General features: G+C 39.7%; 1 protein-coding gene across 7 annotated transcripts in view; it reads left to right on the top strand.

The window, feature by feature from the left end:
- LOC140491490 (E3 ubiquitin-protein ligase RNF38) overlaps window positions 1–27,102 on the top strand; it is a 399,192-nt gene that overhangs the window by 342,126 nt on the left and 29,964 nt on the right. For all 7 annotated transcript variants that reach the window (XM_072589767.1, XM_072589776.1, XM_072589784.1 and 4 more), the window contains 5 exons: window positions 4,131–4,324; window positions 8,158–8,371; window positions 23,017–23,184; window positions 25,761–25,931; window positions 26,431–26,592. In XM_072589767.1, coding sequence (XP_072445868.1) covers window positions 4,131–4,324; window positions 8,158–8,371; window positions 23,017–23,184; window positions 25,761–25,931; window positions 26,431–26,592 — 909 coding nt within the window. The remainder of the gene's footprint in view (window positions 1–4,130; window positions 4,325–8,157; window positions 8,372–23,016; window positions 23,185–25,760; window positions 25,932–26,430; window positions 26,593–27,102) is intronic.

A 27,102-nucleotide genomic window follows, 5' to 3' on the forward strand; every position in this document is an offset into this window, starting at 1 on the left:
GTTTTATGCTCCTCGTGTTTTTCTTTTAATTTCTCTGTTATAGCTGTGTCCATTTGTACAGGAGTTTTTTTCGCTGTCATTGCGCACATGTAAATGTTTGTGTCAAAACAAAAAGAAAATTGGGAGCCCAGATGATCCAGAAGACCCTTTCCTTTCAGGCTTTGAGTTTCCTAAAATATCAACTACTGGAGGAGGAGGATGAAGTTGCGGATAGGGAGGGCAAATGAAGGAAAATTGTTCAATTGTTGTTAGCTTGCTTGGCACATGCCTGATAATGAATCTCTTGTTTCTTAATATCCTGTAATAAAGGTGCGGAACAAGCCTCCAAATGCTTGCTTCTTGAGTACTGTACTTGGGTTTCTAATCTGCTTTACCTTCAAGGGGTTCCTGAAAACCAAAAACCCAAATTTAGCCATTGAGAAATATTTTTTAAAAAGTCCTTGTAAAATATACAGTTTGTCTGCCCAACAAGGGTCAAAATTTACTGGTGCTTTGTGGTTTAATTTCCATTTATGTTATGGCATGCTTCATCTTTCTACCCCTCCCTATTTCCTTGTCAGTTCCCAGTGCTATTTTCTTAGTACAGATTGTTGCACACTTTAAACACCTAGTTTATACTTGTGTCTACCATCATCAGATGTACTCAGTGAAGTGAATGTTTGGTGTAGTTTTGCCTTCTCTCTCGTGCTGTCCTCTCCCATTTTAATTGGTAAAATGCTGCAGTGAGACTCAGCAAGTCCTGACGATAGCGTGCGTGATACTTGCATACAATTTTCAAATTTCAAAGGGAAGAGATACGCTGTTCAAACCCCTCCATCGATGTCTCTGGCAATTACCCTGTGATGCCCTGAACAACTGGGATTCCCCAGAAGTTTACAGTTGTTAATCACAGGCATAGGCCCTGACTTGGAGATAATTAACAGCAGAATCAGTACTGGGAAAAACCTCAGTGCTGAAAGTAAACTTGTTGAACAATTTCCATCCTACTGTGTTTCCTTTCACCCCACTTCTCCCATCTCTAGTGGACCTCAAAGGGATGTTCCTGCTGATATCAGATTTGGCAATTAATGCTTCCACACCTAATTATTAGTCCTTATAGCTCTCTTTGTGAATGAATACATCCTGCAGCTGGCTCAGGAATAAGGCTGCAGTTGAATCACAGTCAACAGTGTGCACTTTGTTTTCAGAATTCAGGAAGTTATCTTCACTGTTGTTTCAGGTCAGTGATGTTATGTCAGAACTGGAAAAATAGAGATGTTTAAAACTTGCAACAAGTACAAAGGCAAAGAAAGTTGGGAAAGGGTGTAAAGTACACAAGGAACAGTCCATGATATGGTTGGTGGTAGTGATGTTGAGATGACAGTACAGGCCAAAAAGGGTTATATAGTATTCTGTTTAGTTTAGAAGGCTTGAGACCAAGCCATTTGTAGATTGTCCTTTTTTTTTGGATTATAGATTAATGTTAGAAAGCCTATCCTCAATATTAATTCCTACCTACATTGTTCTTAAGCCATCCAACTGATTATGCCAGATTTTGGATTTCTAACTGAAAGTTGTTACAGTGGAATACTGTAATGGGAACGGTTAAAATGAGTAGAGTTTATGATTTGAAATTCTTGGACTCTGAGAGTCTGAAAGTGTATTAGATTTCTAATTTTTCCAAGTTCTGGTGAAAGGTAATTGACTTGTAATGTTAATTCTGTTTCTTCATGGGCAGATGCTGGCCAGACCAGCTAAGTATTTTCACTATTTTCTATTTGGGCTTCATATTTCTAAAATCTGCCTGTAGTTTTGCATTTTCTGACCCAGAGATATGCTTGAAGTTCTGATGGTTAATTTTAACCCCATTTTGGATGGGTAAGATAGTTGGGACGGAGAATGATGGGAGAAAGGAGGGTTAAATTGTTAAAATTGGAAAATCCAGCCTACTATCAATACCTGGAGAAAGTGAGGACTGGAGATCAGAGTCGCGAGTGTGGTACTGGAAAACCACAGCAGGTCAGGCAGCATCCGGCGTTTTGGGCATAAGCCCTTCATCAGGAGTGAATTCCTGATGAAGGGCTAATGCCCAAAATGTCAGTTCTCCTGCTTCTCGGATGCTACTTGATATGCTGTGCTTTTCCAGCACCACACTCTCAACTACCGTCGACACCCTTCTGGCTCAAAATTCACGCTTTTGAGGGAGAGGTCCATAGTTATAATATTAAAGTAAGGCTCCATGCCTCAGACTTCATTAAACATTTGAACTTAACTCCTCCAGTACAGGTTCCCCGGGCCTCAGGAACTCAGGAAATCTGGCTGCAAAACAAAACAAGATCTTCCAGATTCAGTAGATGGTGTTTTGCTACTAATACTGGTGGGCCAAGAGCAGCAGGAGAGATTTTCCCTTGCTCCCTTAGTAAGCCTGCTAAAATTTCCACCTCCAAGTACTTGGTCTCCTCTCCCCTCCAAACGCCATTTCCCAATCACACATTCTCTCTCCCATCTTGCCTTCCAGCATGTCCTGAGCACCCTTCCCACCAGCTGTGTTGTGTATATCCCATGAATGCCAATTAAAATGGGCTCTGAAAATCACTTTGGGGTGTAGGTTTTTGCTAAATCCAGCATCTGGGAAGTTAGACTTATGGAAGAATTACCTCAAAACCCATTGAAAGTTTAAGATGATCTCTAAGGGAAATGAAAAACTTTCATATCGTTTAGTGACCAATATTTGTTCAGTTAACAAAAATTCTAGTTGCAAATTGGAGTTGGGTTGATTAATAACTTGCAAGATAAACTGTTACACAAGTGTTTGGAATATTTTAAATTCAGTTTTTTTAAAAGGGATGAAGTTTACGTTAGGTGATACCATACTTGGTTAAAATATAAAATGAAAAAAACCTTTATGAAATGTCGTTTAAAGTTAGATGAATCAGGAAGTAAGGATAACATGCCATACTCTTCTAAAGCCTTGTTCAATAGTGTTTTTCTTAATTAAAATTTGTAAATAAAAATTGTTTAACACAATCAAATGTTTGGAGCTATTTCAAGGAGAGTTGTTGTTGGAAAGTTGTTTCAGCACTACCAAACTCATTAACTTGGAAGAAGAAGTGAGGAACCTCAGCACATATACATGGTGAAACAATATCTTCTGGTGGTCAGTACTTTTGCAGAGTTTAAGAAGCCTGTCAAGTAGTGATCTGCAAATGTTTCAGATGGCTAAGTGTACTTTATTTGGCATAATCTTTGTTGAGAGAATGAGGTGTGCAAGGGTAAGGTATTAGGATGAAAGGTCTTGACCTGAAACATTGACTCCTCTGCTGCTTGACCTGCTGTGCTTTTTCCAGCTTCACACTTTATCGACTCTGACTTTTCAGCATCTGTAGTCCTCACTATCTCCAAGGGTAAAGTATCAACTAGCTATTTCCAGTTATGTATAGTTTGGCTCCCTTCACACCAATAAAGCGTAAAATAATCACAAATACTCTGGAACAGTTTTTGATCAACAACTGGAAACCGCTAACAAAAATTGCTTCTTTCTTCTGTAAAGCATTTTCATGCGCCATTGGGGCTGCTCTCATTTAGAGAGAAGCGGCTGGTAGTGATTTAGCCTGAGGGCCACCAGACCTCAGGTGAGGGAAGAAGTTGAGAAGGAGAGACTTTCATTGTAACCTCAAACCCGTGATGTGAATTGAACCCACACTATTGACCTCTCACTGTTCTGACAAGACCGTTGACCACATATTTGGTTTTGACATGTTTTGTGTAAGTTCTGTTCCTGTTAATGGATTCAAACCTGTAAAAGAATTAATTGCTTTGTTATTGTTCCCCTGATCTTTTCAATTGTCGTACAGTCTTTCCTTCCCTACATCCAGTCAGCCCTCAAACTGAACGAGTGGGAAACAGAAAATAAATAAAACAGCAATGAGATTTCGTAGTTAATTTCAAAAGGATCTCCCAAGTTCCTCAAATGTTCAGATTTCTTAGCTAACTTAACCCCACGCTTTCACATGTTCCTTTAAGTATAGGGACCGATGTCTACGGAAGATTAGCTTTATATCAGATCTTTACTATATTCTAATAAGTGAATTATAATGTGTGTCTATATGGAAAAGAATTATAATATTATTTTTCTCTTTACGTGAATGTAGAGTGAAGAAAGCCCAAGCCCTAAACGTCAACGCCTCTCCCAGTCGTATTTTGAATATACAGCAGTATCTCCTGCCCCGTCACCACCAATGCGACCATGGGAAATGACATCTAATAGGCGACCTCCCTCAGCTCGACCAAATCAACACCATTTCTCAGGGGAAAGGTGCAATACACCTGCACGAAACAGAAGAAGGTAAATTACAGTAAATCAAATGCTGATTGAGGAGGTTTCTTATTATCAGTACGGCAATGGCCTAATGGAATTATCGAATCAAAAACCCCAAGTAGTGTTCTGAGGTCCCAGGTTCAAATCCTACCGTGTTGGATGTTAGAATTTGAATTCTATATATATCTGGAAATAAGAGTGTAACCATGACTATTAAATCTCTGTCGATTGTCAGAAAAACCCATCCAGTTCACTAGTGTCCTTCAGGAAAAGAAATCTGTTTTTCTTAGTCTGACTTCTAGGTAACTCCAGACCCACAACAATATGGCCTGGCAAGGCACTCAAGAGGGCAGCTCACATCACCACCTTCACAGCAATTAGGGATGGATAATATAAAGTCAGCGAGTGATTAGATTAGATTAGATTAGATTACTTACAGTGTGGAAACAGGCCCTTCGGCCCAACAAGTCCACACCGCCCCGCCGAAGCGCAACCCACCCATACCCCTACATATACCCCTTACCTGACACTACGGGCAATTTAGCATGGCCAATTCACCTGACCTGCACATCTTTGGATTGTGGGAGGAAACCGGAGCACCCGGAGGAAACCCACGCAGACACGGGGAGAACGTGCAAACTCCACACAGTCAGTCGCCTGAGGTGGGAATTGAACCCGGGTCTCTGGTGCTGTGAGGCAGCAGTGCTAACCACTGTGCCTCATAGTACTTGTTTTGTAATACATTTCATAGAATTATACCTGTTTGGAACAATGTTTAAAAATGAAGTTAGCATTTCAGCACTGAGGTGCTTTTTTTTAAAAAAACAAACTTTTTAATAATTTTTCATGGAAAGAATGCTGCCAGTGAAAATTGGCGCTTCAATACAATTCACTCATTCTTTTTAGTGCTGTTCATTCTCTGAGAAGAGTCTGATGTCCGTTTTTTGAAACAGAAGGGAAAAAAAAGATTCTACAAGAGAATGTTTTCTGACGTTAAAAGAACTGTATGGAACCATAGGGGATGTGAATGTTTTTCAAATGTACACTCTTTCAAAGCTTAAAATCCCTTTAGTACCATTCTTCGAGCACTGTTTAACTAGTTTCAGATCCATGGATTAACCACTTTATCACAACAGTGCATAGAAAAACCTAATGCTAATGTACTGCCAAATGTGTTAATGGAAATGAAGAGGAATGGTATGCACCTAATGATTTGAGTACTGCAATAGTGGAAGACTCCACAAAGAAGCTATATAATGTGATATGGTGTTCTTGTGCATGAAACACAAATGATTAGTATGTAGATGCGGCAAGTAGTTAAGGCAACTCAAATTTTTTTTGTCATTTTATAATTCGGGTTGGATTTTAAAACTAGGAGACTTTACATGCTCTTGGTGATGCAGGATGTGGCGTTCTGTGTACAGTTTGGTCCCTATTTAAGAAAGGATATACTAGCATTGGAGGAAGTTCAGAAAAGATTCACTAGGCTGATTCCTGGGTTGAAGGATATCATGAAAGGCTAAACAGTTATAATCAATGAATGAATAGCGTTTCAAAAAATGAGGGGTGACCTTCTTGAAATGTGCAAGATTCTGATGGGAGTGGACAAGGTAAAAATTCAGCAGGTGTCTCCAGTTATGGAAGGATTTCGAGCTATCGGACATAGTTACAAAGTAAGGGGACACACTTAAAACTGAGATGCAAAGGTATTTCTTCTCCCAAAAGATGATAAATGTAGAATTCTCGACCCCAGAGAGTTGTGAAGGTTAGATGATTAGGAGCATGATAGAATTTTTGAAATATAAAGGAGTTGAGGCCTTTGCAGAGCTGCCGTGAAATAGGTGTTGAGATCTAGGGCAAATCACCAAGGATCTTATGAAATGGCAGTGCAAGTTTAAGAGCCTGAATGGCCTTCTCCTATTTCTGATGTTCATTTACATCATTTAAATGTTCATTTAAATTGTGTCAGAGATAAAACATTTAATTTCCCAAATGTGATGTGGATTGTTATTCCATCATAATGCAACATACATTTAGTTAAGTGATATATTTCATCATGTGGTTTGCTTCATGAAAGGAATGTGAGAAGTATTTTCTTGAGCTAACCATTCTTCACAAGGTAAATCATATGATGAAGCAAATGCTGTTTCCTGTTTCAGCTAAAAATATATAACTTTTTTTAGCAACATGATTAAAATAACGCATTTCCATATGCAGGATATAAGTTATTGTCTTTGCTAATTGTAGAAGTCAAAGAAATAGAATAAAAAATGCAAAGTGGTGAAACACCAGCTCAGTTTACGTCAACGTTTGCTAAAATGAAAAATACTCGGATCTCAGTCGTGATAGTGATATATAGTATGCAGTAAGTGTTTATTGAGTTTGCAAGACTAATTGTTACTGCAAATGCTTTTGAGATTTTAACATTGTACAGTATCCATACTGTGTACCAACAGTTCCCTGTAATTGTTTTTTTTCATTAGAACATATCAAACATTACATTATCAATTTTGTAATGTAAGGCATACTTTGCATGTGTTGGGTATTGTAGTAGTGAGTTTTGATCTGCATATCTGCAAGAGTTTAAAAATTATTTTGTAAGTATTTCTGTAGCCATGGTGATTTTTAAAAAAACAATATGAGAGAGTGTTCTTAATCACTTATGAAATTTTGGTTTCATTTAGAAAAGGTTATACAGTGAAGAATGTAAGTAGTTTGCATTGGACTTTCATTTTCAAAGATCAATGATTGATTTTCTTTTTCAGTGGAATACAGGAAACATCACAGCTTGAAAAAAGCGTTTTGGTTTCAGTTCAGTAATTTTGCAAAAGTCATGGCTGAAGCTGGATGTGAAAAACATTTGTTTCTAAAGAAGGCCGATAGTTTAAAACTGTTAAGAAATTGATTACCTCCCATGTAAGAGTTTAGTTTTAGACCAGGAATGTTTGGTTACTACCTTGATGGAGATATTAAAATCCCAATATTGTGTGAAAACAGGCTCTTCAGCCCAGCAAGTCCACACCTTCCGAAGATTAACCTACCCAGACCCATTCACCTACCCTATTATCCAATATTTACTCTTGACTAATGCACCTAACCAACACATTCCCGAACACAATGAGCAATTTAGCACAGTCAATTCACCTAACCTGCACATCTTTGGAGCACATCTTTCCTCCGGAGCACCCGGAGGAAACCTACGCAGACACTGGGAGAATGTGCAAACTCAACACAGTCACCCGAGGCTGGAATCGAACCCAGGTCCCTGGTGCTGTGAGGCAGCAGTTCTAACCACTGAGCTACCGTGCCATCCCGAGATAGTCTACGCTTGGTTGTTCCAGGAACGTGCTATCAGATTCTCAAGGCACGGAATTGAAGCCACAGTTAAATTAAGTCCTATGGCTTTGAATTCTCTCTATTATGCGTACTATACAGGCATGTTCTTGGATTAATGGGTATGTATTTTACCATGTGTTTCAAAATCTTTAAATTTGTATTAACACGAAAGAATTTGGTTTATTTGATCGTGATTTATTTTGTGTGATTAAGTTCTGTCTTACTGCTAAGATCAAATCTGCTGCATTGTGTGCTTGTGTTTCAATGAAAAACTACCTTGTTAAAACCAAAAGAAAAAGAAAATGTGATCTATGAAGCCAAATTTCATCCAGGATCTGACTTGTCCAGTTGTAACATCACCTGGCTGCATTGCAAACATTCACTTAAAATAATGCACATATGATAAATCACAAGTTGAAATCTATGAAGTGGCTTATCTGGAAAGTGAAGATGTAATCAAAAACAGGTATTGTTCAACTATGTTCTATATTTTATACAATTAATATTCTGATCTACTTTTGCAGTCCTCCTGTTAGGCGTCAAAGAGGAAGACGAGAAAGACTGACTAGACATAGTTCTGTAAACCAAGATGAAAACTACCACCATCATCCTTACGGACAGCAGCCAGCTGCAGAGGAGCCCAGAGCATTTCACCCTCCGAACGTATCTCCACGCATGCTCCACCCTGCTGCACACCCTCCACAACAGAATGCAGTGGTGGTTGACATCCATGAACAGGTAGGTAAATTGATTTGGATGCACTACTTGAATGTGTGCCTTGTTTCTTGGTTATTGACAATAATGAGCTTTCACTTTGTATAAGCCTCTTAATGTGTGTCACTTCAGCCACAAATAATCCTTTTCATAGCTTGTATTCAGCTGTCAAGTAGAATATAACTGGAATATAGCTGAGCAAGTATTTTTGAAATGGGATGTTTGTATTGACAACAACTTTTGCGTAGATTTGGAAATCATAAATAGTCATTCGTTCTTACAAAATTGTAAGCTGCCTTGGCAGTCGTGACCTTGACAAGTATTAAACCAGTTTACCCATTTGTATGCCCCCTGTGTATGTCTGTCAATAAAGATCTGAATACAGTGTACAACCTTACAATAATGTCTGAAATACACCTGAAACCTATATGTTCCTATCAGCAGTCACACAGATGAATCACCAATGTTTGAGTTTGTGAAGATGTAATATATGCACAATATCAAAACTTGCAAATTACAGAATGAGAGGAATTAGATTAGATTAGATTAGATTACTTACAGTGTGGAAACAGGCCCTTCGGCTCAACAAGTCCACACTGACCTGTCGAAGCGCAACCCACCCAGACCCATTCCCCTACACCTAACACTACAGGCAATTTCTCATGGCCAATTCACCTGACCTGCAGACCTTTGAACTGTGGGAGGAAACCGGAGCACCCGGAGGAAACCCATGCAAATATGGGGAGAATGTGCAAACTCCACACAGTCAGTTACCTGAGGCGGGAATTGAACTCTGGTCTCTGGCGCTGTGAAGCAGCAGTGCAAACCACCGTGCCGGTGGCTATGTCTCTTGACCAGCACCCTTGTGTGAAATCCTCTAGTGGGTAAAAATGTTCTGAACTGGGGATTTTTCTCATATAGAGCCATTCTTTTGCCTTTGTAACGAAGCATACATACTCATGATGTTGACTGGCCCTCTTGAGAGGTAGACCGTGGTGTGGGGTTGAGGGAATGGGGAGGATGGAAGCTATCATCAACATTAGTGAGTTTCACAGACCTACATTTTGTTCACTAATTTCCCTGACCCTTTCCCATGAAAGATTATTATATCATTGTTTTCTTTCACTAATCTATTAACAATGAATTCTGTCTCCAGCCAGGATGCTATTTGATAATTCAGCCTATCTAATTCCATGTTTTATAAGGGAACTAGATGTAATACATCCAAATGTGTAGATCTGAATGGCAGTGGAAAAGGGAAGGTGCAACAAAGCCTGGGTGTCCTCGTACACCTGTTACTGAAACTAAGCAGGAATCTGCAGCAGGCGGTGAAGAAGGTGGCCTTCATAGCAAGAGTATTTGAGTACTGAAGAGGGATGTCTGCTCCAATTGTACGGAGCTGCAGTGAGACTACACTTGAAATATTATTTGCAAATTTGATCTCCTTATCAAAGGAAGAATATTCTGGTTATAGAGTCATAGAGATGTACAGCACGGAAACAGACCCCTCTGTCCATCATGTCCATGCTAACCAGGTATCTTAAATAAAGCTAGTCCCATTTGCCAGCATTTGACCCATATCCCTCGAAACCCTTCTTAATCACATGCCCATCCAGCTGCCTCTTATAGTCCAACAGGTTAATTATGAGGCACTAGCTTTCGAAGTGCTGCTGCTTCTTCAGGTGGTTGTGAAGCAGGATCGTAAGACACAAAATTTAGAGCAATATTCAGGTGTTATGTGATTTTTGTCCACCCCAATCCAAGACCAGCTCCTCCAAATCACTCTTAAATGTAGTAAATGTACCAGCATCCACGATTCTAAAACTCAACAGGACTAGACAGGGTAAAAGCAGAAGGACGTGCCTGATGACTTCGGAGTTCAGAATCTGGGGTCATAGTTCAAGGATATGGGGTAAGCCATTTAGGATGAGATGAGAAATTTCTTCACCCAGCAAGTGTGAGCCAGCGGAATTCTCTGCCACAGAAAATGGTTGAGGCTAAAACATTGTATGTTTTTAAGGAAATGCAGTAAAAATAGTTCTTAGCGTACAAGGGATCAAAGAGTATAGAAAGAAAGCTGGATCAGGGTGTTGAGTTGGATGCTCAACCATTATCATAATCAATGGTGGACCAGGCTCAAAGGCTGAAGAGCCTATAGTACTCCTTTCCTATTTTCTTTCTTTATATGTTGATCCTAATTGTCTTGCACATTGTTACCAGCTGCGTCAGCTGACAGGACCGTGTATGGTTATGCCAGCTTACTAATCAAAGAGTTTGCATCTTCCTTATTTTATGATTTGTTTGGCAGTGTGATGGTTTCTGTTGGCTTTTTGAGCAGAGAAGTTAATGAACGTAGGAGTCAGTCGTAGGAAAATGACATTTTGCTCATCATGTTTGTTCCACCATTCAATAAGTTCATTGCTAATCTGACCCAGTTGTCTCAGCTCCAGTCCATAACCCATAACCCGAAGTCTATCAAAAATCTAACTCTACCTTCAATAAATTTAAATATTCAGTTGCCGATATTTTTTGGTGAAGAGAATTCCACATGCCAGCCACCCTGAGAAAAACTATCTCCTCATCTCTGTCTTACCCTTAAGTTATGTCCCTTAATTTTAGTCTCCCCCTGTAAGAAAACATTATCCCAGTACCAATCTGATCAATCCCCCTCAGGATCTTGTATGTTTCAATAAGATTACTTTTTATTTAGATTTAACCATTCTTATGATGACACTGGCCTGGATGGACAGTTTAAGTGAACCTGCTCTGAACTTCTTTTGACGCAGTTTTTTTTTCAAATAAGGAAATTAAAACTATACACAGGGCTTCTGTTCTCAGCATAATCCTGTACAGTTGCTACTTTTATGTTGCAATTCCCTTGCAATAAGCAACTAAACTCTATTTGCTGTCCTAATCACTTGCTGCATTTGCATACTAACTTTGTGATTCATGTACCAGGGCACCCACCTCCCACTGTCATGCCAACTTCTGCAGTCCCTCTTCATTTAATTGATGTATTGCTTTTATATTCTTCATACTAAAATGGACAAGTTGACATTTCACACGTTTTACTGCACCTGCCAAATATTGACCCAGCCAATTAACCTGTCTAAATACCTTTGGAGGCTATACCTCCACTTGACCACTTACTTCCCTATTTACCTTGGTGGTTTTGGCAAATTTAGTTACTGTACATTTGGTCCTTTGATCATTGATATAGTTTTATTCATTGGTGGGACATGGACATTTGGTAGTCAGCCAGCATTAACTGCCAGTCCCCAGTTGCCCTTGAGAAGGTGATGGTGAGCTGCCTTCTTGAACAGCTGCAGTCCACATGCTGTAGGTTGATCCCTTAGGAAAGGAATTCCAGGATTTTGATCTAGTGACCGTGAAGGAATGGTGATATATTTCCAAGTCAGGATGGTGAGTGGCTTGGAAGGGAATTTGCAGGTGGTGGTCTTCTCATGAATCTGCTGCCCTTGTCCTTTTAGATAGAAGTGGTTATGGTTTGGGAGGTACTATCTCAGGGTCTTCAGTGAATTTCTGCAGTGTATCTTGTAGATAGTACACACTGCTGCTACCAAGTGTTGGTTTGGAAGGAGTGGATGTGGTGCCAGTCAAGTGGGTTACTTTGGCTGATGGTCCTGAGCTTCTTGAGTGTTGTTGAAACTGCACCCATCCAGGAAAGTGAGGAATATTCCATCACATTCCTGACTTGTGCCTTGTAGATGGTGGACAGGCTTTGGGGAGTCAGGAGATGAATTACCCACCACAGTATTCCTAGTCTCTGACTTGTTGTAACCACAGTATTGATGTGGTGAGTTCAGTCAAATTTCTGGTCAATGGTAACCCCCAAGGATGATCATAGTAGGGGAATTCATTGGTGGTGACAGCATTGAACTTAAGAGGCAGTGGTTAGATCATCTCTTATTGGAGATGGTCATTGCCTGGTATTTGTGTGGTGTGAATTGTACTTGCCATGTGTCAGCCCAAGCCTGGATATTGTCTAGATCTTGTTGCATTTGAACGTTGTCTGCTTCAGTATCTGAGGAGTCTTGAATGGTGATAAACACTGTGCAATCAATTCCCACTTCTGTTCTTATGATGGAGGGAAGATCATTGATGAAGGAGCTGAAGATAGTTGGGTCTAGGATACTACACTGAGGAACTCCTGCAGAGATGTCCTTGAGCTGAGATGACTGACCTCAGACAACCGCAACTATCTTCCTGCTTTATTCCTGATGAAGGGCTTTTGCCCGAAACGTCTATTTCGAAGCTCCGCGGATGCTGCCTGAACTGCTTTGCTCTTCCAGCACCACTAATCCAGTATCTAAGTGTCAGGTCTGACTCTAACCAATGGAGAGTTTTCCCCCTGATGCCCATGGATTCCAGTTTGCTAGGGCTTCTTCATGCCACTTTTTTTTGAATGTGGCCTTGATATCAAATGCTGTCACTTTCGCCTCACTTCTGGAGTTCAGCTCATTTGTTCATGTTTGAGCCAGAGCTGTAATGTGGTCCTGTCAGAACCCAACTGGGTGTCAGTGAGCAGGTTATTGCTGAGCATCTGCTGCTGGATGACACTTGCATTACTTTACTGATGATTGAGAGTTGACTGATGGGGGTGATAATTGGCTGGGTTGGATTTATCCTGTTTTTGTTTACGGGAAATATCTGACAATTTTCCACATTGTTGAATAATTGGACTGGAACAGCTTTGTTAGGGGAGCGACAAGTTCTGGAGCACAGGTCTTTGCAGGAATGTTGTCAGAGCCCATAGCCTTTGCAGTATCCAGTGCCTCTGACCGTTTCTTGATATCATGTGAAGTGAATTGAATTGACTGAAGACTGGTGTCTGTAATGCTAGGGACCATTGAAGGAGGTTGAGATGGATCATCTACTCAACACTTCTGGCTAAAGATTGCTGCGAACGTTTCAGCCGTATCTTTTCACTGATCTGTTGGGCTCTTGCATCAATTAAGAATGGGCATATTTGTGGAGCTGTTTCCTCCACTTGTTTAATTGTCCACTACTGTCCAGGACTACACATCTTAGATCTGCTCCATTGCTTGTGGGATCACTTAGCTCTATAATTTGCTGCTTATGTTGTTTTGGCGTGCAAGTAGTCTAGTTTGGTAGCTTGAGGTATGTCTGGTGCTGCTTCTGGCATGCCCTCCTAGTGTCTCTACTGAATAAGAATTGTTCCTCTGCCTTGATGGTAGTGGGTTTAGTGGGGGATATACTGGGAAATGAGGATGTAGATTGTGCTGGAGTACAGTTCTGCTGTTGATGGTCCATAGATGCCTAGTCTTGAATTGCTAGATCTGTTTGAAGTCTGTCCTGTTTAGCACAGTGATAGTGCTATGCATGATGATGGAGGGTATTCTCAGTGTGAAGGTGGGACCTCAGCTCCACAAGAACGATGTGGTGGTCACTGTTACTGATGCTGTGATGGACAGATGCATCAGTAGCCAGCAGATTGGCAAGGATGAGATTAAACATGTTTTTCCTTTTTGTTGGTTCCCTCACCACCTGCCATAGACCCAGTCCAGCAGTTATGTCCTTTAGGATCCGACTAGTTCTATTGGTAGTGCTGTTGTCAAGTCATTCTTGATGGTGGACATTGAAATCCCCCACCCAGAGTGCATTTTGCCACTCTTTATGCTTCCTCCAAGTGTTGCTCAACATAGAGGAGCACTGATTCATCAGCCGAGGGAAGATAGTATGCAGTAATCAGCAGGAGGTTTCCTTGCCCCATGTTAAACCTAAAATTATAAGACTTCATGGGATTCAGAGTCAGTGTTGAGGACTATATACCACTGTGCCATTACTCCTGGTGCATCTGTCCTGCTGTTGGGTCAGAATGCATTCAGGGATGGTAATGGTCATGTTTGAGGCATTGTCTGTAAGGTATGTTGCTTGACTGGTCTTTGAGACAGCTCTCGCAATCTTGATGACAGGTGGTCATTACTGTTTCATTTCTTTGCTAAGGCTTCAAAGCGATTAATAGCCATTTCAGAAAGCAGTTAAGAGTCAACAGCATTGCTGTGTGTCTGGAGTCACATGTAAGTTGGACCAGACGAGGATGGCAAATCTCCTTCCATGAAGGACATCAATGAGCTACAAGGGTTTTTCGAACAATTGACAATGGTTTTGTCATCTTGGTCAAGTCTTAATTCCAACTTTTTTAAAAATTGAATTCAAATTCCACCATCCACCGTAGCAGGATTTTAACCAGATCCCCAGAGCATTTGCCGAGTTTCTGGTTTAATAGACTAATAATATTACCACTAGGACATTGCCTTCGCTTGATTATAAATCATTGAAGATCAGCACTGATTCCTGTGACTCCACATTAGATAAATATTGCCAACCAAAAATGTTCTATTTATGCTATTCTTTGCATTTGTTAGCTAACCAAACACCACATTTAAGTAGATGGACCATAGTGACTCAACATCTTCCGGTTTGGACATGCCTGATCTGAGGTGAATGGTGGCTGACCAATGGAACAAGGTCACCAACTGTTGGAGACAGTGCATAGTGACAGTTCTCTAAGCTAGTCAAAGTTGGGTTATCATTTGTAACTGCTGTCTCCAAGGTAGAGGTAATGCTCTTCAGTGAAACTAGAATGTCTTCTCTGAGGCATAAGCCTGGGCAGATGGAATGCAGATCCTAATCTGTCTAAAAGTGAAAATCCCCCACTTGACTTGGTTGATTACAAAGGAAGACACAGCACTAAGTTTGGCACTGACTAGTTCAAGGAGTTGCTAGAAAGATGACATATTTAGGCTTCATTCCATTTTTTGCTCCTACTCGTCATTTTCTGTGAGTTTACTCCCAGAACATTAATCTCTTCTAAGGCATTAACTAGGTTCTCCCACGTGTCAGTAAGCCTGCACACTACGTGTCTGATGGCAAAACCTCCTCTTGAGTTCCTCTGGTGCTTCAAGGGACCAAGTTTCCATGTGTCACCACAAGGTAGCACAGCTGAGGACTTGCTGATGGAGAAACTATACAGTATGAGGGAGAATGAATATTTGGCTTTTTCACAAAGCAGCTAGTCAGTAATGTGAGCTAAAAATGAAAAGCCAACTTGCATAAAAAGCACATGACATTCTTACTATCTTCACACACAGACTACATGTATCGCATTAACCAGTTGGATACAACAGATAAGTGAGTTGATAACTGAAGGGTATTCAACATTTCCCAAAAGTAATAATTAGTAGTGTATCCTTTTTATTTAAAGGGTTGTTAATTTTAATCATTCTTTTGGGAAAGACTTTCATCATATCTGGTCGGCATGGACGGGTTGGACCAAAGGGTTTGTTTCCATTCTGTACATCTCTGTGACTCTATTAGGATAAAACTGGTTCTCTCATGTACCTACTAGTCACACCCACAGTTTTTTTTTAAGCAAATGTTTATAAATTTAATCAGTCTATACAAATAGCAATGACAAAATGCTAAAGTATAAGGAGAGTTCATGTGTTTCAAGGTCTTCGAGATACGTTTGTATTAATTTTAAAAAGACACACAAAGAGTCCATAATCTTCTAAAGATGCAGAAAATGAAACCAAAAGGATGAAGACCACCCCACACATTTCAGCCATTGTTAGTTTCCATCAGCTGGCAGTGGTGCTCAACATTATCTCTCCAATGCTATTTCATTCTGATTCCCCTGTCTATAAGACCATAAGATGTAGGAGTAGAAATAAGCCATTTGACCCATAAAATCTGCTCGACTGTTCAGTGAGATCATGCCTAATCTGATAATCATGAACACTACTTATCTGTGTTTTCCCCATAATCTTTGATTCACGATCTCATTACAAATGTCTATCTCAGCCTCATTGTCTCTCTGCAGTGAAAAGTTTCACAGAATCACTATCCTCTGACAAAAAAATCTCTTCTCTATTTTAAATCGGCAACCCTTAATCTGAGATTATGCTCTCTGGAGCTATACTGTGTACCACAAGGAGAACCAACCTCTCCATATCTACCCTGTCAAAAGCCCAAGAATCTTGTATGTTTCAATAAGGTCTGATTAGATTAGATTAGATTAGATTACTTACGGTGTGGAAACAGGCCCTTCGGCCCAACAAGTCCACACCGCCCCGCCGAAGCACAACCCACCCATACCCCTACATCTACCCCTTACCTAACACTACGAGCAATTTAGCATGGCCAATTCACCTGGCCTGCACATCTTTGTGTAGTGGGAGGAAACCGGAGTACCCGGAGGAAACCCACACAGACACTGGGAGAATGTGCAAACTCCACACAGACAGTCGCCTGAGGCGGGAATTGAACCCGGGTCTCTGGCGCTGTGAGGCAGCAGTGCTAACCACTGTGCCACCGTGCTGCCCACTGTCTCTCCTCATTCTTTTAAACTCCAATAAATACATGCTCAAACTACTTCACCTCTCCCCGTACAAAAGTCCTGAATACCCAGGATTAAGTGAACCTTCTTTGGACTGCTTGCAATGCCAGCACACTTTTCCTGAGATATGGAGACCAAAACTGTTCACCACATTCTAGATTTGGTCCAACCACCCTCTTTTATAGTTTCAGCAAGACTTCAATATTTAGCCAGACTTAAAAGTCAGCATATTACTTGCTGAACTTGAATGCTAGATATATGTGATTTATGCTTCAGCACTCCCAGATCACACTGTGCTGTAGCTTTCTGCAGTCTTTCTCCATTTAAATAACATTCAGTTCCTCTATTCTCCCTGCCAAAGTGCACAACCTGACATTATATATCATCTACCAAGTGTTTGCCTACCACTTAACCAATCTATCTCCTTCTATGCACTGTTTGTGTCATTCTGATACAGTCATTCATTACTGTAGAGTTCCAATGGATTGGAAAGTCATAATGTGACATCCATGTAAAAGAAGGGAAGGAGATAGAAGACCATAAGATATAGGCATAGAAGTAGTCTATTCATCCTAGTGAGTCTGCTCTGGTATTCGATAAGATCATGACTGATCTGATGAGTCTCAACACTACTTTCCTGCCTTTCCTCCATGATCTTTTGATTGCTTTATTGATTAAAAATGTGTTTTTCTCAGCCTTGAATGTACATAACATTCGAGCATCAACAGTCCTCCATGGTAAAGATTCATTATGCTCTGAGCAAAGTTCCTCCATCTCAATCTTAAATGTGTGATCCCATATTCTGAGTCTTAAACGCTCCCACAAGTGGAACTGCCTTTTCCACATCAAACCTGTCAGGTCCTCTAAGAATCCTATATGTTTCACTAAGGTTGCCTCTCATTTTCTTAAATCACAGTGAGTTCATGGCCAGCCTACTTTACCTATTCTTCATATGATGATGTCTCCCAAGGTGGTATCAGCCTAGAGATCCTTCTCTGAACTGTATCCATTCTTGTTCATAGAAGACTGGTTCTTTGTATCATTTTAGCAAGACATCCCTATTTTTCTGCTGCATTCTCTTTGGAATAGAGGATAACATTCTATTTGTCTTCCCTATAACCTGCTGAATTTGGATGCAAATGCTTTGTGATTCCTGAATGAGGACTTATGAATCTTTCTGTAGTTTTCTGCAGTCTTTCTGCTTTTACATAACATTAAACTCAAGATGCATGACCCCACCTTTTCCCTCTAAATGTTTTATCTGTCAAGATTTTGTCGTTTCACTTAATCTGTCTATATCCCTCTGCAAACATTTGTTGTCATCACAGTTGCCTTCCCATTTATTTTTGTCGTCCAAAAATTTGACTATAGCACATTCACTCATCTCATCCGAGTCATCAATATATATTGTAAATAATTGTGGTTCCCCCTTATCCCATCTTCTTATCTTCTGTTTGTTGGCCATTTCTCTATACCTGCCTTTATGCAAATTCCAACAACATGGGTTCTTTTCAGTAGCCGAAAGTCTGATACCTTATCAAACACCTTATGAAAATCCAGACATATTACTTTCACTGCTTCTCCTCTATCTATCCAACTTGTTACCTCTTCTGGGTTTTCATAAGTCATCTTGACTTATATTGCACAAGAGCTCACAATATTGGGGGTAATGCATTAGCATGGATTGTGGATTGTCTGACACACAGACGGCAGCCAGAATGGATAAGTAGTTTGTTCACAGATTGGAAATACTTAACTAACTAGTAGGCCATTGCAAGGATCAGTCCTCTGACCTCACTTATTTACTTTTTATATTATTGATGTGGAGGAGGGGACTGAGTGTAAGGTATCCAAAGATGCTGACATTGTAAAAATAAATGTGAGGACATGTCATGACAAGGATGCAAGGAATCTGCAAGGGGATTGAAATAGGGTTTTACCCAGTGAACCTAGCAGATTGGAGTTTAATGTAAGAAAGTATGAGGTCATGCATTTGGTAGGAAGAATCAAAAAACAGACAATTAGTTACACAGAGAAAAACTTCAAAAACATGCAGTACAGAGGGATCTGAGTGTTCTTGTGCATAAAACAAGTCTTGTAACAACTGTACAGGGTGGTGGTGAAGGTGTACCTGGAGTACTGTGCACAGTTTCAGTCCCGGTATTTAAGAAAAGGTACACAGCATTGAAGACCGTTCAAAAGAGATTCTCTGAGCTAATTCCATCAATGAAGGAGTTGACATACCAAGAATGGCTGAACAGGTGCAGCCAAATGCTAGGTGATCCTATTGAAGCATATGAGATTCTGAGGGGGCATGGCAGGACAGATACTGAGAAATTTATCCACTGGTGAGCAAATCTCAAAGAGCACTCAGTGACAGAATAAGGGACTTTAATTTAAAACTAAGATTCAATGTACTTTCTTCTAGAGCTTAGTTAATCTCTGAACATAGTCATATAGCACAGAAACAGCCCCTTCGGTCCAATCAGTTCATGACCAACATAATCCCAAAATAAACTAGTTCCACCTGCCTGCTCCTGTCCCTTATCCCTCTAAACCTTTCCTATTCATGTACTTTTCCAAATGTCTTTTAAACATTGTAATTGTACCACATCCACCACTTCCTCAGGAAGTTCATTCCATATGCAAACCAACCCCTGTGCATAAAATAATTTGCCCCTCATCTTTTTTAAAATCTCTGTCTTGTCACCTTGAAAATGTGTCACTTAGTCTAGAAATCCCCCATCCTAGGGAAAAGACAACTACCATTAACTCTATCTCTCCCCATTATTATTTTACAAACCTCTATCAGGTCACCTTTCAACCTCCTATGTTCCAGTGAAAAATGTCCCAGGCTGAATAGCCTTTCTTTATAACTCAAACCTTACACATCCAGCAACATCGTGGTAAATCTTTTCTGAACTTCTCTAGCTTAATAATATCTTTCCTATAACTGAGCGACCAGAACTGGACATATAGTATTCCAGAAAAAGCCTTAGCAATGTCCTGCACAACCTCTATATGACTTCTCAACTCTTATACTCAAAGGACTGGGTAATGAAGACAAGCATGCCAAACGCCTTTTTAACCACCCTGTCTATATGTGACACAAACTTCGGTTGACAGATTTTTCAAATATCAGGGAGTTGAAGGCAATAAGGTCCTGGAATAAAAGTAGAGTTGAGGCCTGACTAGATCAAGGTAAAAACAATGACTGCAGATGCTGAAAAGCACCACTACTCCAGCCTGACTAGATCAGCCATGGCCTTATTGGATGGTGGGGGTAGCTTGAGAGTCTGAATGGACTAGTACAGCTCCTATGTCTTATGTTCTTTTGAACACTACATATATTTGGGCTAAATTTGGAGATTAGATGCTCATTGAGCATACAGTATCATCTTGCAATTTTATTGAAATCTTCAATTCTTTCCACTTCTTCAATTTTTTGGTGTATTTTGTTCTTATCGAGGTAAGGAATGTTAGCAGAAAGACATCAAGCATCCAGTATTTCCCACAGTTATAATCAAACAATTCTAGATCAGGGAAACAGTGAACATAATGCAACATGTCTTAGACTGCTGCAACAGTTATTTTGAACTTCAACATCAGAAAACTTTTTCTACTCCCTGTGATCTATTCTGACAATGGACTTATTTGAGCCACTCTTAACTCGTTATTTAATTTGATATCCATTGGTCAGTTTAAAACTCTCATCTGAATGTCACAGGGAATTTCTGAATTAAATTATTCAGCATCTCTGAGAAATAAACCAAGGCTTACTGCATAGGTTTTTAACCAGCCATGTTAAACAACCAGATACAATACATTGGGTAAAAGTATCCACATAGCTCTACTGTAAAGTCACAGTGTTATGTATTTGCAGTGATAAACTCCTAAATTTGGTTTTGTGATTCTTCAAAAGTGGCGATTCTCAAAATATTAGGACAGTTTCACCTATGGCTATCAAGAGGATTATACTGATTCATGGTTTCGGAGAAGGCAAAAGTAAAGGGGGGGGAAAAGCATTGCATTATCTTTTGGTGTTTTCAGCCTTGCATACAGAGATAACTGTTTTGGAGGTGAACTTTCAGAGTAATCATTTGGAATTGCGGATTTTGAATATTGCTTAAAATAAAGGCACGTTTTGTCAAAGCTTTTCATGCATTACCAGGACAAGCATACTCAATTCAAAAGGGCAACCAAATTTTATACTGCCAGTCCGACAATATTTACATTGTCAATCAATGTGTTGCACTTGGCATGTACTGAAAGCTTCATATTTTACTATACAGAGCCTTGTTCTTTGCAAACTGAATGAAAACATTCATGAGCTATGCATAGGTGACAGCCATTCACTGGTGCATTTCTTACCACATTGTCACGAATAAGAGTCAACTGCTTGGTTTAAAATTTATACAAAGCCTGTAAATTAACATTCAATCGTCATTAATGGATGCAAAACCGCAGATCTTCCGGTTTCTGTACTCATTTGTTTATCTAATTGACAGATAGGAGAAAGTGAGGACTGCAGATCAGAGCTGAAAATGTGTTGCTGGAAAAGCGCAGCAGGTCAGGCAGCATCCAAGAAGCAGGAGAATCGACGTTTCGGGCATGAGCCCTTCTTCAGGAAGGTAGCTAGATAACTTGTGATGCCACAGGATTCGCTGTTGATGCACTCCTCCAAGGATCCATTCCTGAAGAAGGGCTCATGCCCAAAACGTCGATTCTCCTGCTCCTTGGATGTTGCCTGACCTGCTGCACTTTTCCAGCAACACATTTTCAGCTAATTGGCAGATATCCAAAGATTGCAACTTCAGAGATCCTCCTTCCTAATTTTCTACTCCATGCCTTTAAATCTGATTACAGTACTACATATACTTTGCTAAGTGTGATATTAGTACTACGTGGGCCATGACCTATGACTGTTTGCCCTACCCCAGAGGATACCCTGTAACATTATGTGACATCTTTGATTTTCGTGTCAGGGCAACAACATACTGTATTTGAATTGCATCAAGGTCACACTTATCTGTTCCTTGATTAAAGAATCCCCTATCAGTACTGGAATTGCACTCTCCTTTCTCACTTCTGTATAGCTAGACAACTTGTGATGCCACAGGATTCACTGTTGATGCACTCCTCCAAGGATCCATCGACCATACCAATATCCAGAAAAGGAAAGTGGTTAGTGAGCGTATCTCTGGGGACCCGTGCACTACATCCCTGTTTCTGTCAGCAATCTCCGAGCTGCTAGTTTGCCCCCAACGTGTGATGAGACCAGCTCTCTAAGCATGATATCAGAGTAGTTCTCTGCTCTTAGATGCTGGAGCTCAAGTTTGTGTAGTCAGTCATACACTTGGGCTCATCTTAGTCATGAGAAGTGTCTATAGCTCCCACATTGGATATTTTGCATGGCCAAGCTACATTGCCATACTTAAAGATTTTACTTTGAAATTACTTAATACTACAAGAGTAATGATAAATTAAGTATAAACTGAAGATTAATAGAACGTAGAAATTCCTCACCCTTCCTTACAAATCAGCCCCTCTCTGTGCCTATAACTTCTGACTTTCCCTGTACTGGTTTAGAAATATTGATTTTCAAAATTTCTAGATCATCACCACCTTCTTGAGGGGAACTAGGGATTGGCAGTAAAAGTGGCCAAGCCAGCAAAGCCCACATTCACTTGAATGAACAAAAGAAGTGGCTAATTGTTTGAGAGATCATACATGTGGTCAACCACTGTGCAACTTCTCTGCTGTGAAATGCAATATTATGGAAAAGTTTTCTGGTGCTTCTACACAGAAATTTGCTTAGGAAATATTATTCCTCTCCTGACTCAGTATGCATAGTAACATAGAAAGTGACAGCTGAAAATAGTTTTCTTATACTGTCTAATTCATGAAACTATACCAGCTTGAACAAGAACCCTCTCAGCACACAGCTGCTCAAACATTCCTAAATGGTTTCTCAAGACTTTACTCCTCATTACCCCTTTGTCTCAGATTTTTGTTGCATTTAGTTTGCACACAATTAACTGCATTGCCAGTTTTTTGTTAAATTGTTATTTGAGCCAACATGAACTAGAGGGCATAGGTTTAGGGTGAAAGGGGAAAGATATAAAAGAGACCTAAGGGGCAACTTTTTCACGCAGAGGATAGTGTGTGTGTCAGAGCAAATGGTGGAGGCTAGTACAATTGCAGCATTTAAAAGGCATCTGAACTCTAACCATTTTTGTTTCAGTTTCTGAATGCTAACTATTTCTGTGTTTGTGTTACTGTGCAGATTCACCAGGGTGCGGTTCCTGTCTCATACACTGTTACTACTGTAGCACCACATGGAATCCCGCTTTGCACAGGACAACACATCCCAGCATGTAACACGCAACAAGTTCCAGGGTGCTCAGTTGTATTTAGTGGGCAACATTATCCTGTGTGCAGCGTACCACCTCCGGTCAGTGCTAAGATTGTTATTCTATTATTAACGATGGTTGAATGAAATAAGGAGGTTCTGTATGTTTTCACAGATATTCTTAATCATTGGTTTATAATGCCAAGCTCTAACATTTTGAATTATGGCAAAACTATGGATTTTGATATAACATAGTACCCTATTTGCGCTTTGCACCAGTTATTCAGTAGGTTAGAACTTTGTATGCAATCTAAATCCATGGTCCTAGGATGTAAATGTAAAGGTTAGAAACCAATTGTAGTGAAAAAGGGTGAAGCAGGATTATAAAGATAATGAAAAATAGTTAAATGGAATTTTTTAAAAAAATGTGACCAGGAAAGCTCAGGAGGACTGAGAGGGAACATGTTCAAAAAACATCATAAAACCAGTGAAGCACATCTGAACAGTCTCAGGTGCTTGACTGCCCTATTACTGCTGGAAGTTAAGGGATTGCAAAGAAAGTGAGTTAGGACCGACAGACAGAATAATTGTCTATTTGTAGATGATTAAAATACAATATTTTGTATAAGCCTTTACTAAAGCAAAAGATTTTAAGAGGAGATTGAAAAAAGATCAACATTCTTGTTATGGATGAAAGAAAAATACTTAGTAAACTGATTAAAGATAGACAAAGTAGCAAGATCCAGTTGTGTTTGGAGAAAGATAAAGGAAGAAATTTGCAAAGTCTAGAAATTATGCTTCATAGCTCTCCTTGAGTTCATGGAAATTGGAAATGGGCAGTGTGGTACCTTTAAAAGTATTTAAAAGCCAGTCAAGTTATTATCTGGAGTTGAGGATTAAATGACTGTATCCAAGTAAAGAAATAGTAATTAGAAACTGCTAGCACAAATTTTTAAAGAAGTTACATATCCTAGATTGCTTGAGGTTGTCACAGAATGTTTTGGGAAATACATTTGGTGTACCTTATTTGACTATAGGAAAACTTTTGACAAGGTACCATCATCTGTGAGTATATTAGAGAACATTCAGGTCTAAGGAATTGTCGAGAGTTGAGCAAACTTGTTCAAATTGCTTTCAAAAAGTGAGAAACAGTGGAGCAAGGGGAGGTTTGCAGATTGGCTGAAAGTGGGTTCACATGTTTGTTCTGTGGCCAATTGGGCCTAGAAAGAATGATGTTAAAATTTTCAGAAAAGACCAAAATTTGAGGTGTAGCTACCTTTGTAGCAGATCAAAGAAATCTGCATGGACTTGATAAGAGGGCAGAGTTGTTTGTTAAAAGTGACAAATGGGATTCAATGCAAGTAAACGTGAGATGATGCATTTTCAAAATAAAACTAACTGTACCCTGAATGGAAATACAGTCGTCCCCCTGTGCCCACGGGGGATACGTTCCAAGACCTACTGAGGAAGCCCAAAACCGCGGATGAGTGCAAACCCATTCATTTAGATGGGAAATGTACCTTCCTGGCAGCCTCCTGATCCCTGGTTCTGGAACATTCCCTTTTATATGTTCGGGCCGCGGTAACCAGACCTGTGGATATGGGTCGCCCTGTAAGCTTTGTACGGTGGATGAACAAAGCAGTTTTAAAGTACAATTTCACAAGCCACTAAAAGCAGCAGCTGTGGTTGAAAAGGCTGGAAGTGGAAGCCAAGTTGTTATTGTCAAGGGTAGAACTTAAAAGCCAAGAATTAATAATGAACCTATATACAAGAGACCTGTTAGAACTAGGATTCTGTACGGTTTCAGCAAATATGAATTCAACGAAAGACTCTGAAAAGTTTTTTTTTTCCAATATTATATAGTAATTGTTCAAGATAATGAAACAATAAGATGAGGTAGCATGCTCAGGCTGAAGGGACCATGAATGCAAGATTAATGTGAGCTAATTAGAATTAGACCAAGGCATCTTTACAGGCATTCATAAGGAGTAGAATTCCCTTGCAAGGTTAATGGTTGAGGGAGAAACTATGTCAGCATTCAAGATAAGTTTGATAAGTGTCCGAGGAAGAGAATAAAGTGGAAAGGAATTTGCGACATGTAAATGTGATTGGCACTATTTGCTCATTCGAAGGCTAAACATCGATATGAATGTTATTGGACCTACATTCATGTATTTCCATCTAAGATTTGACATTCCTTAATGCTCCCAGCTCATCAACTTAAAATCAGACAAAATGTACAAACAAAACTGGAATTTCTAAATTAAATTTAGAGTTTCTCCATGTCGTGAAATGGGCCTTTTGTTTTGATATTGAAATGATAGGTTCTGGATTTCGCAGGTATGTTGGCTTAGCAGTTTACAGGATCAGGCACTGCCTACCACTATATGATTTGAGCTGTGCAAAATTAGCTTGGTAGAATTCCCAAACCTAACTATTTGTTTATATTTTAATTCTGTTAACTATATTTTATTTATGGTATGCTTTCCACCTGTAACCTGCTGAGATTAATTATTTTCCTTTCTCTCTGTCACAAGAGTGATGTGTTCAACTGAAAAGTTAAGTAGAAAGAATGAAACCTGGATGGTTATTAATTTCATTTATTCCCGACACTGTAACATCTTTTCTAATACAGTGGTGATTTGAAATGTTTAACTTATCTTTTTTATCCCCTCCAGATGCTCCAGGCATGTTCTGTACAACATTTGCCAGTCTCATATGCTGCATTTCCTCCTCTTATCTCAAGTGATCCCTTTATATTGCACCCTCCACATCTGTCGCCCCACCATCATCCTCACGTGCCACCACCGGGCCAGTTTGTACCATTCCAAACACAACAGTCACGGTCGGTAAGTGGTATTTGAGTATTTATGGTATTGGACAGGTTTTTGAAAGAGTGTACAATGCTTAATTTTTGAAAAAGCTCAGCTACTTAAACAAATTAGTATAAGTAGCATTAATTTAAACAGATTAGTTCTGAGTATTGTTTTGGGATCAATCTTTTCATTGCAAGTGTCATGGAATGATCTAAAGTTGTATGTATGCAAGATGCTGTGTGTGTGCAGCTTTTCAGCATATATTAGTCCCTCCTCGATGCTTGTGCAAGTAGAATGAAGTGCTACATCTTGCAGAAGATAGCATAACTTCATTGTTTCTCATTTCCATGTATAATCATGTAAGCTGCCTTTGAATTATCAATGCCCGTTTTGTTTTTTGTTAATTGCCTATTTGGTTTGAAATATTAGAAAAAATTTGCAATACTGAAAACTGTTTGAATACAACAGGTAGAATGTCATACTAATGGATGAGTATAGAAACAACACTTAAGTTCTCCAAATCTTTTGTCAGCCTTTACAAAGGATAGAGAACGAGGTGGAGTTACTGGGAGAACATCTTCCTGTTGGTGGTTTTACTTATCCTCCATCACCACACCCACCTACCCTTCCTCCTTCTGCGCCACTCCAGTTCCTGCCACATGACCCTCTGCACCAAGAGCTGCCCTTTGGAGTAGTGAGTACTGAACTGCTTCTTTGCTTCATCCTCAGTTGGGAGTTTGAGCATTTATTGCAGGTTTAACTACTGTTGTTCCAACATGGAAAAAGCACAAACCATTTTACATTGTGTTCTAAGGTCTTTCGTTGTATCTCTCTTCAAATGCTGGTGCTCTAATATTTGTGATGCTGCAGTTTACAGTATTTGTGAGATTTGAATGGATTCAGCGTTCGTTGGGGTTGTAGATGGTTTTGAATGATTTTCCAAGATGAGTTATGGTCTTCGCACTTAATGCACTAAAACTCTCTAAACTAAGTAATTTTTAAAAAAACATTTTTGATCTGAATAGTGCTTAAAGTGAATATGCATTATGCTAAATACAGTCTTGGGTTTCAAGGATGAATATTAGCTTATAGCTGTAAATGTTATAACTAAATGTTTTATGCAAAATAATATATTTAGATTTTTAAAATATATTTGGGTTTGACTATGTGAGTTTCATGTGACATGAGTCTATTGATACAAGTA

Source organism: Chiloscyllium punctatum, chromosome 2, assembly GCF_047496795.1.
Source record: "Chiloscyllium punctatum isolate Juve2018m chromosome 2, sChiPun1.3, whole genome shotgun sequence".
Taxonomy (NCBI): domain Eukaryota; kingdom Metazoa; phylum Chordata; class Chondrichthyes; order Orectolobiformes; family Hemiscylliidae; genus Chiloscyllium; species Chiloscyllium punctatum.